The sequence below is a fragment of the Thermobia domestica genome, chromosome 2, assembly GCF_964235325.1.
Source record: "Thermobia domestica chromosome 2, izTheDome1.hap1.1, whole genome shotgun sequence".
NCBI classification, from domain to species: domain Eukaryota; kingdom Metazoa; phylum Arthropoda; class Insecta; order Zygentoma; family Lepismatidae; genus Thermobia; species Thermobia domestica.
Window position 1 is genome coordinate 92,137,224 of NC_137455.1, and position 12,219 is coordinate 92,149,442.

General features: G+C 33.7%; 1 protein-coding gene across 2 annotated transcripts in view; it reads right to left on the reverse strand.

The window, feature by feature from the left end:
* LOC145674097 (inactive dipeptidyl peptidase 10-like) overlaps positions 1–12,219 on the reverse strand; it is a 398,407-nt gene that overhangs the window by 290,648 nt on the left and 95,540 nt on the right. The window contains exon 1 of one of the 2 annotated variants that reach the window (XM_081743924.1): positions 5,497–6,418. The exons of the other annotated variant lie outside the window; for it this stretch is intronic. Coding sequence (XP_081600050.1) covers positions 5,497–5,583 — 87 coding nt within the window. The 5' untranslated portion in view covers positions 5,584–6,418. Of the gene's footprint in view, positions 1–5,496; positions 6,419–12,219 lie in introns of those variants that run through there. 2 annotated transcript variants of the gene reach the window in all.

Here is a 12,219-nt window from a genome sequence, read left to right on the forward strand (position 1 = left end):
GAAAATAGTAAAAATATTTCATACGAAATTTAATACAGTACCGAACAATAAAGAAATCAAAAGCCAAGGAAGCCATGAGTCAACACGTTAATCCATTATTGTTGCTATATATACTTAAATCAAATCAGTAATCATGCTGTAAATATAGAATTATTTCTCAAATATAGACTATATTTAAAGAAACGTGAACAACATTGAAATACATATATGTTGGCAGTAAACTACATACAAAAGATAACTCTCCCTATCAGTAGGAATATTTTCCGTGTTCTTTCGCAAAAGAAATGTCTTATGCAATATTCTATTGTTAATGAAATATTTATTATTGATAGAATAGCAAGCAAATCTTTAAAGTTACTTTAGAGAATATCATCGTAATAAAACATACAACTGTAAACTACTCTTATTAAAATTGTGTGAGAAAATCGAATTATGCTATATTGTAGAGGTGTTAATGAATTACACAATTACAAAATGTAAACAAAATCATTTGAATTATTTTTGGGAAAATTATTTGAAAATCTCAACAAATCAACAATTTACTCTGGAATTATTGAAAGAGAAGTTGTTATTCCACTACAAAATATAGGCAAAGCACCTGAGCTGTTTTTTTTTTATTTACAGTACAACCCCTCAAATCCGAACTAATTGGGGCTGAAGCCTGTTCGGATTTCGGGAGGGATCGGATTGCCCGGGAAATAATATTACGCACTTATTTCATCACTGAATTGGCGGCAAAACAACGACTGAGATTAGACAGGGTGGCCCAGTGGTCGAAAGGGCAGTGACCTTGACTGGCGATTGTACACTCATGTCCAAAATGATTGTTTCATATCTATAACGGTCTTCTTGTAAGAATATAATTAGATAATGATTTAGAATAAGCATTAAGTCTAAAAATGATAAAACTTTTAAAAAAACTAAATTTGTGTGATTAAATCCATGTTTTTTTCATTTTCCAGCTGTAGTTTTTTCTCCTGAAAACGTGTTCGGATTTGCCGGGTTTACGGATTTCCGGGGTTCGGATTTGAGGGGTTGTACTGTATTTGAATCTCGAAAACTCATTACGTTAAAATATAAAAAAATATAAAAAATAAGAGTTTTAAGGAAAAGTGTCATCAAATTTATAAACTATCTTTCTTGGATTTATTCCATAGTAATGATTTGTGCTACATGTACCAGCGTTATTGAGACATTGGTTTATGAAATTTCAGTAAAATCTCTGCTTTAGAGAAAATTGTCGGGAAAAATTTACCTAGAAGATAAACTACTTTTCTGGAATTTTCCAAGAGAAATAAACAATTGATATAATATGTACAATTTTTAGTGAAACAATGATTCATGAAATATAAACATTTTTAGAGTTATTTACGACAAAAAATGGAATTTTCGATTTCCATCCTCAATAAACAACTTTTTTTTTTGAAGGGGGCAGAAGAAAATTCTACCTTATCTTGTAGATAGTCATAAAAATCTTTGTTTCGTATACCTTGAACAGTATGGTCTCTAGGTTTGTGTACACAAACTGAACGAACACAAGGAATGAACCAACTGACAGACGGATATCGAAAATTAAATTCTTTGGTAAGTAGTGGCAATGAAACGCCAATATCCAATGAAATTTCGTATTAATTTAATATTTAATATTTTTAATATTTAATATTTTTACTATTTCAGGAGTTACGTCACTTCTATTGTACCTTATACATTTATATCGCTGCGATTTAATATATTGCTTGAAATTCCGTTCTTAATCACAAAGAAGCATATACAGTAAATACTGCTTAATGCTAAAATAAACGAGCAAATTGGTACGTTACAAAGTTAATACATAATGAAGACTAAACAGTAATGAAGAGTCACCGAATTACATATGGATAACAAAGCCGAGGTGTCAAACATACGCGCAACACGTTGCTCACATTTAACGTTAAGGTTATGAAAGTGATATTTAGGTAGACGAAAGAGAATTTTAGGATAATAATATGCTGAACATTTTTTTTTTTAAATGGGCAAATACTACTGGTTGTTACATCATAAGGTCCAACGACGATTTTTGTTACTGTCAGCCCCAATCTTGTGAGTATCTTGTGTTTGATATCAAAACAGAAAAATCATACGTGAAAACGAAGATGTTAGCGGAAGACCGTGGAGCATGGAAGCTTCTCAGTTGCGGCAAGTGATCTGCCAATAATGACAGAATACCTATGATGACCTATTAGCTGCCCAGGCCCTGTACAGTAAAAGGAGGGCCGCCACAATTAGGCTATGGAGAATTAAGCTGACAATGATATTACAGGAAACCTGTATAAAGTGTCGGTTAAATTTATAAAGTAAAACGGGAATGAAACATTTCAGCCACTTGAAACAAACATTTTTGAAGTAATGAGAACTTATTCTCGCTTTCTATAACTGTTGTTCTGCTATAGTGAACAGTATTGAAAACAGAAATCATAAATTTGCCATACTTTTAGTTTGTATTATTGTTTATCTGAAGTATTCACTAGGTTTACAAGTTCTATTCTGTTTACCAGGTCTAACGGGTGAAAGGATTCAAACAGGTCAAACGATCTAAAGGAGCCTAACGGTTCAAACGAGTCAAACAGGTCAAATGATCCAAACGAGTCTAATGGGTCAAACAGTCCTAGTAGATCAACTTGTTTCATAGGGTAAAAGTGAAATATTGATCCAATGGGTGGGCAGGCGAGTGTTCCTGAATCGATTCCATTTTCTGAGCATTAGTTTGAATTGTTCGAATGATATTATTTGAATTTCAACGCCAATAAAAATAACAGAATCATTAAAACCCTGTATGTTATGCAATTCTGCAAAACTTACAAGTAATGTTGGTTGCTGGTGTGCAGTAATGTGAATTTAGAGTAGTGATAGGTTGCGAAAGTTGATATGAATACATTTTCGTCCTTCTTTTGACTTTTCCCAAAATTCAATCACGGAGACATTATATATCGGATGCGATCTACACAACTCAATCAATCTTGACGAACATGGAGGTAGAGCTTGGCTTTAATTAAGCACAGATGTGAAATATGCTCCTGAGCAGATATTTGGTTCCTGAATCATAAGTAATGACAGGTGAGTGGTTTGAAACTAATCAAATTAAATAATAACAATAAATGTTATTCAGAACACAAATTAGAGGAGTACCTGGAACAAATCAATTAAATTTTGATTCGAAGTTAAACATAAAGCAAGTGCAATATACACTCACAATAAAGATATCTAAACATTAAGGAAGAAAGATCTATTCCAAAATTCTCGTTACTAGTTTCCTTCTCATTCTAAAGGCGGGATTCGTAAGATCAGTTTGTTAATTTTCTTCTACGGGTGAAGTAAATAAATCACTGTAATTTGGTTGGATAGACGGACATTGAGCATTCCTTTCAACAACGATGCTATATGAGACGGGGACGTATGGTTCAAAATGGGAATCAAACATATGAGCTTCCGCCAGAAATCGAAATCAGATTCCACATGCTGCCTACATATCCATAAGGAAGCCCTAAAGCAGTATAAGTATATAGTATTATCGTTATATATACAGAATATCTTATATTACTAAGATATCATATTAAGATGTCAGATATAATATTATTTAATAAGGTAATATGTATACTAGAACTAGCGATATGAATTTAATGATACAAATGTATACTGACCTAAAAGAAATATTATTGTTTAGTATTTTAATTTTCTAGTCCATATTTAGTATTAAAAAGTGATAATTCTTGTATCAAACTATACATAAAACCAGATCATGCTAATAAATGCTATTGGAATTCCCCTTCTAACGCTTATCTTCCTAATTACACAGCAAATAAGGACCCGGATTTGTTGGAAATTAAAGGTGGGATGCATGCTAATACTTAATTATTATTTTGATGTGTCAGCCTTTGTAGTCAAGTACAGTTAACTATTATAATTTTTTAGAATAAAATATTAAATGTGAAGCTGATTTCGATGGTATTCTGTAATATAAATTCACTTGGTAAAAATGTAAATTTGTGTGTAAATTGAAAGTGACCTCCAGTATCGTACATTACCACCTTCATGAAACTAATATTCTCGTGAATTTTGTTTAATTGAAACCATTTGATGTCTTCTGTTCTTTTGTTTTGCTTCCCGCACATCTTCCGCTACTTCGATGATAATATAAGTTCCTCTCAAGCAAAGTTTTAAATAGTATACAATTCTCTTTTTAAGTAGTCCTAAGAATGCTCTCGTCGTCACTACGTTTCTTTCAATACTTTCTTTTTATCAGTTTCATCAAATGAATTTCCTAAATTATCTTTCATATAACATTTTGAAACAGTGGTGATTCCAGATAATTTCTCCCGGGGGAATTCAATACGCAAGGAGTTAAAGAAGTACTGTAAACATAATAGTAACTCTTATTGAACTCGGTCAGAAATTTGGCCAGACATATTTTAAATTCGGGGAGAAGAATTCCCTTCAGGACACCTAAAATTATCACTGTTTCGAAAGCCTTTAGCGATGTATTAATTGAGCTTGTGCAGTACTTGTCCTGTACAATACTTAACACGAAACACTTGGTGAGTCCCCTTTCATTTCTCTTTATTTAAGAAACCTTTGAAAAACTGTAGTAATTGCTAAGAACAGAGTTCTTTAAGTAGCTGTGCAGCAATGACTTGATGCCTCCGATGCTAAAATTGCAGGACGTTATAAATTATCACAACAATCCATTGACATTTACGTACAACTGTTGATCGACAACGAATCATTTCTAGCTATTGCTTTCTTCATTTGGTACATAAAGTTTATTGAGGTATATTTAGCTATAAATCTATTTCAACGAGAGCTCAAGTCATTCCTTTTGAGCCATAGTACAGTTATTTAAATACCCAGGAACATTTAAGTTTTGACTGTACTTATAAGGGGCAAACAACAGTTTCTATCATGATTATGTTAAATATTTCTCTAATTAAAGCCAAAAGTGTGGAGTAGTCACAAAGTGTATAAACTACACCAAGAAAGATAGGGAAGTCTATTCTCCTAGGTTTATGAAGTACTATCTAAATTATTCTGAGATGTACAACCACAAAAGAAATATCTACTTTTAAACTATATTAATAACTCTGGTCTCTGGAAACTACCCATTACCGTATAGACTTAATTAAAATTGTTATTTTATTATAAACATTACACTTTTTATATAAACGTTAACGGTTTAAAAGTTATTTTATCATCCATTACTAAAAGTTTAATGGATCACCCTGTCATAAACTTCCTTATAAGTCCCTGAATAAGGTCAACTGTGTCAGGGAAGGTATTACATTCTTGGAAAGTCATTCTAAACTAAGTTAAGCGAAAACATTGAACGTTTTTGTAGTATAATGTTACAAGGGAAACATAAATAGTTTTTCCACTATCAACTAAATGAAAAGTAAACATTAAGTGTTAGTAAACAAGAAAGGATGAGGAAAATGGAACAAAAGAGCTTTTTTTGCGAGCTACTACCTCTTTTGTTGGAAGAACGGTGACAACACGACGCACTTCCTGTGGTGGCTTTTTCTCGTTCTTTTCCGGAGATGTTGTTGTCGTCATTTGCACTCGCTCACAAAAACGGACGAAGGAACGAACGAAATAAAACGACCGACAACTGTGTGCGGGAGAAAGTCACGCCAGCCCGCACTTAACAACGTAACACAACACACGCCAACAAGTGGCTCACGAAACACGTGCACATGCAACCAGCACTTTTCAATCTACAAACACTACTTTGTTTATTCGTTACCTATAGTTTCTCAGACAACTATGGATAGTTTATATTGTATCTTTTCTATCACCTAGATACGCATTGAAAAGAATAATATGGTCAATCAAATAGAAACGATAAGAAAATAAATAATCATTTAAAGAAAAAAGTCTAAAAATGCACGACAACAGTTGCTAACATGTAAACGTAGGAAATTTTAACTTTTGATATCGACCAGAATACCGGGTTATATTTTCACATTACTTATTAATAGTCAGTCTAAAACCGGTTATGTTTCACTTTGGCAAATTTAAACTCTTCAAAAACACAAATCACTCTCTTTATGTGTTTACACATTAATTTTGCAGTCACTTACGTAATAAAAAGTACTAAACGTTTTATAACATTTCAAATAATACAAAATATTTCCTACAGATTTTGCCTCTTGGTTTTCTTATACAAAATTATTGTTTAAAAAATACTTTCGTCAGACTTCGTTTTGTGTTTTTTTATTATGTCAAAGAAGTTACGAGGTACAGTCACTGTTTCTTTCCTTTTCTTTTATTTCTTTTTTCCTTTCTTTCTCTTTTTCCATCACACACACTCACACAAACTATCATACACGCTACCGTGGGTTATTAACGTGACTGCCTCTGTTGGAAGCGACGGGGAAAACACAAAACTGCTTCAGCAGGAAGTGAAACCCTCGAGAATCCGAACTTCGTCGATGTTGTCCGAAGTGCAATTTGCGTTTCGAAAAGAGTAAAAAGGGAAGGGAAAAACAGAGCAAGAGAGTGTGTGTTGTGTGCATAGGCGGGAACCAATGGGATTAAAGGATGATTTTTTCTTGGTGGGGGGAACAGCATTTTCAGCTGAACATGATTTGTTGATGAATCAGCCTTGAGACATTTTCTCCGATACCATCCTCTTACTTTTTCGAACCTTGAAGCATTGATCAGGTTGCCCTTAGACGCTTCACGTCAAAAAGTATGTAAGTATGTTATCAACACATACGGATCCGTCTGTTTTAAGAGCGTATATGAGAATTAATAATAATGTGTATGATATAGAACTAACACATATGGAACTATGTATATGTTACTACATCAGTCCTCAAATAGTTTTCATTAACACTAGTTAACAAAGGTATTGTTACATAAAAGGAAATACCTGTTCTTAAAGGAACTTTTTGCGCTGAATTCGAATATGCACTCGGTTTTTCTCCATCACGTACGATTTTCCCGTAACAGAGGGATTTTCGGGAAAATCCTTCAAAAATTTTCCTTTTCGTTTATTTTACACCCCAAGATCTTGTCCCCTTGCATATACTAACATAGAAATTATACCTAAGTATACTTTGATTCATATTTAACAAACCGTCCAAGTTTCGTAATAATAGCTTTATTCTTTCTAGAGAAATAAATATGTTTGTATGTATACTGTGTGTACTGTTTATTGCACCTTATAGTAATGCTTTCAGATCTCTTAAGTTGAGGTAAAACGTTTTGCTTTATTACCACAAACACATATATAAAATATAATACAATATAATTTACAAGTATGACAATTTACAATAAACAATAATACAAATGTACCAAAAGGTCATGAAAAGACAATCAAAACTATCACAATATATGAAACTTCCATTGGGTTACAAAAACGTACACTACTTCCTTCTTTTGTAAGAAATGTTGCATTCTCTAACAAGACCCCAACAATAGTCCCCCATCATTGAAGTATCCCATCGTCCCTGGTACCTTTTCTCCATTGCCATTATATCTTGGTGGAATCTTTCCCCCTGTTCGTCGCTGAAAGCACCTAGGTTAGCAGGAAAGAAGCTGAGGTGGGAGTGCAAAAAGTGGATTTTTAAAGACATCCTACAACCCAACTCTTTGTATTTCTGTATCATGTCCTGTACGATTTCTGTGTAACTCTCAGCTTTGTTATTGCCCAGAAAGTTGCGCACAACACACTTAAATGCTGTCCAGGCAGCTAGCTCAGCACTGTTTAACTTGCTGTCAAAGCTATCATCAAGCATTAATTTCCTAATTTGGGGACCAATAAACACTCCCGCTGAAATCTTAGCATCACTCAGGTTAGGGAACTTATCTCGCAAATACTTGAAACCTTCACCAGATGTGTCCATGGCTTTGACAAAGTTTTTCTTAAGTCCTAACTTGATATGAAATGGCGGTAGTAATATCTTATTAGGATCTACCAAAGGAGCGTATTTGACTTTGCATTCTCCAGGTACGTAATTCACTCTAGGTTCCCATTCCTTCACTTCATAATGTTTGTCATCAGCTCGGCTATCCCATAAACATAAAAAAACATTGGTACTTCGTGTAACCGCACTGCAGTCCTAATAAAATACCAACTACCTTGATATCACAACATATTTGCCAACAATGGTCCTTGTAATTTATAAGATTTAGCAAAGTTGACATGGTGTCATAGGATTCCTTAATCTTCACTGAGTGCGCAAGTGGTATAGAAGGTTTTTTATTTCCATTATGTAAAAGGACAGCTTTAAGGCTGACCTTTGACGCGTCGATAAATAACCTCCATTCTTCTGGAACGTAAGGAATTCCTAGCTCCGCCATCAACCCATTTATATCCGTACATACGCACACATTATCTTGCATTGAGAAATAGCTTGAAAATTGAACATGCCTTTTCCTGTACACTGATATGTTCGTTTCTGCATCCAATAAGTTCAATTGCTGGAGCCTTGATCCCAGAAGTTCCGCCTCTTGTTTTGTCAGGTGCAAATCACGGACTAGGTCATTAAGTTCACATTGCCGGATGAAATGTGGCTCGCGAACACAGTCAGGGATGAACGTTGGATCCTTGGATGTACATGTTGATGTCGATGGTTCATCAAGGTCATGATCATCATCAGAGTCTTTTGGCCATATCTCTTCCCAGTTGGTAGGGGGCTCGGGAAGTGGAAGTTCATCCCCGTGCGGAATAGGTCTAATTGCGGATTTAACGTTGGGATAACTTATTGTGTATTTGCTTTTTTTAGAATGTCCCTTAACTACTGTGAGACAAAAATAACAATCATCCAGATGGTTGGTGGGTTCTCTCCACACCATTGGTACAGCAAATTTCATGAACCTCCGTTTCCCTTTGGCCCATGCAAGTAAAGTGACGTAGCACGACGCACAAATTATGTTGGGTGCCCAAGTTTTGTCCTGATCTCCCACACGACATCCGAAATATATATAATATGCTAGTTTCACCGATGGCGTAATTGATCTACTCTGTCCTTTAACTACAAACTGGCCACACACATAACAAAAACTATTTGGTGAGTTAACACACGAACGCCGTCCTCTTGACGCCATTGTACTGATCACAAACTAAACTTCTGGTCTTAGTTGGGTATAATGCCGTTAAGATCAAACATGAAAGCACTCTTAGCAGCAAAGGCAACTTTGAAAGTGAAGTAGTGTTAAACCACACGTCAATATAAAAATGTACAAAACTCCCTCACCAGGTGTCAAGAACACAAGAAAGAAAGAAATGCGCGGGGGGAGGGGGGAAACGATACCGTAGTGGAAAATTCAGACTGCATTAGTTCATTGTTGTCAACAATGAGTCTGAATTCCATTCTTTCTTTTTTTTGCATTCTGTTACATTTGATAACAAATATTGATAACCATTTCATGAACAAAACGAAAAAACTTGGAGAATTGTATATATATGTATTAAGATATACATATACTGTACGTTTAAAAAAAATATACGTTGGAAGTACATTCTATTTTTATACACGTTCCTAATTTACAGAGAACAATACAAGTGTGTTGTTGACTATTGTAAATATTCATTTTTATGTCTGTGTTTGTAGTAATAAAGCAAATCGTTTTTACCCCAACTCAGGAGATCTGAAAGCATTACTATCAGGTGCAATAAACAGTGCACACAGTATACATACAAATATATTTATTTCTCTAGAAAGAACAAAGCGATTTTTACGAAACTTTTAGGGTTTATTAAATATAAATCAAGGTATACTTAGGTATAATTTTTATGTTACTATATGTAAGGGGACAGGAGCTAGGGGAATAAAATATCTGAAAAAGGGAAATTTTTGAGGGAATTTCCCGAAAATCCCTTTGTTACGGGAAAACTGTACGTGATGGAGAGAAACCGAGTGCATATTCGAATTCAGCGCACAAAGTTCCTTTAAGATCAGGTGATTTTTCTCATGTAACAAACAAAAAGTTTAAATTTGTTAACTAGTGTAATTAGTAATCAGATATGAAAGAAAATTGTGTGACTTTTTAATATTTTAAGACAAAAGTACACATATTGTAACAAACACCCTTATAGGACAATTAGTCATAAAATGTCAAGATTTTTATTTTATAATTGTTAGGGATTGAAATGAAGAGTTTTAGCTTAAGAATAGTTGGCTAATGAATTGTAACTTTTGTTTAATGACAATTATATCGATGTAAAGAAAAACATATAATGCGTTGTGAGGGCCAACTTTTAATTAAGATTATGTTAGTATGTACAGTGAGAGTAAATATATTATGCTGTTTGGTAAATCAAATTCCTTAATAAAAATTCGTTACATTGAATGGAAAATGATTTTTATCTCTAATCGTGAATTTTGCCACTAGTACCAATCACTTATTAATCTATGTTATATTTAGATTGTGATAATTACGTCTCAAAAATGATGGCATGAGCCTATACCAGAGCTGAAAATACTTCAGACACAACCGCAGAAGAAAAGAATAATCATTTAACAAGACACAGCTCTTTATTAACTTTTGATAACATGAAAACATATAATATTTTCAGATGAGTTGACTAGATTTTGAGTTTAACGTCCCCTTCAGCAGCAACGCTATATGAGACGTGAACCTACTATTTAACGTGGAATCCGAACATGAGCTCCCACCGAGAATTGAATCCTGGTCTCCCACGTCAAAAGTGAGTGCGCTAATTGCTTGGTCACTAAGGAGCTCTAGAATACTTTGAATTTCAAATGTGAAACAAAGAACAGCTTCCACCTATTTACCAGCTGAAAACATTATTAATGTATAGACTCCCTTAATTTGGTTTAAACTTTTGGAATTTTAAAAACAAAAGTTTTATGACAAAATTCAAGCAAATTTCCGTGCTAAAATTCAAGATAATGGGAAATAATGGAAGAATTAGCATATCATGTGGTAGAAATTTTCTCCATCATCTATTACCGTATTTGTTATGTGTTAATAAGTATTGGAGACTGAGATGCTTAATTTTAACCATTTCCTGTGTGAATAGAGCTTCAACGGAACATACGTATGAAACTTATTCTTGAGACGCTGAATGAATTGCAAACAACCGCATCTTGATAGTATTTACCGTTTTTACTCTATGGATATCAATATCGAAACTGGAAGTAATAGTAAATTGGAAGCACTTTAGATTTTGGTAGAGAGTCGTGGGATGTTGTCATGAGATGCTGAAACGTCTACAAAACACAACATCTAGCTATATGGTACCGTTTTCGTTCTATGTCGATAAATGGTGAAATCGGTATTGACACTAGAATTAATAGAAAGTTTGAATTACTTATAGTTTTGGACGAATGTTGTGGATAGTCATGTTATGTTGTCTTGATACTTTAAATCGTTTGCAAAAAAAAAAAAAAAAAATTCTTGATATCTGTTACCGTTTTACTGTTTTCGTCCTAAGGCTACAAACGTTAAAACAGCCAATGGCTAATTTGAGCCACTTCCGGTATAGAGACAGAGCAGATGGAAGCTACTCTTGGGGCACTGAATTGATTGCAGAAACAGCATCTTGATAATATTTATCATTGTTGCTCTACGGAAATGGATAGTAGTGATGTGTTCAGACACTGAATCGTTTGGGAAAAAACTACTATCTGATACCGTTTTCGCTCTATGACAATAAACATTGAAATCGGGAATGACTAATTTTAACCACTTCCGGTTTGAATATGGAGTTAACGGAGGAGAATCATTGCGAAACTACACTGAATCGATTGCAAAAATAAATAAATAAAATAATATATATATATATATATATATATATATATATATATATATATATATATATATATATATATATATATATATATATATATATATATATATATATATATATATATATATATATATATATATATATATATATATACTAGCAGCGTTCACCCCGCTTCGCTGCGGTCACCCCGGAACGCAATAAACTTTGTTACTTAGATAATTTTTACTTTTTCGCTTTCAAATTGCAGTAAATGTTAACATTATAGCGCCTGTCATTTATGTTAACCCGCCGAGTGACACGGTCATGCGGGTTGCATATAAATACGTTTATTTTTATACCTATGATGAACTAACAAAGGATTTGTACGTTATGGACACTTGAATGGTCAATTATCTCAAGACACTGGTAATTAAAAATTAAAGTGATATGATAAAAACCATCTAGGGTCCAAATCCTAATAACCCCCC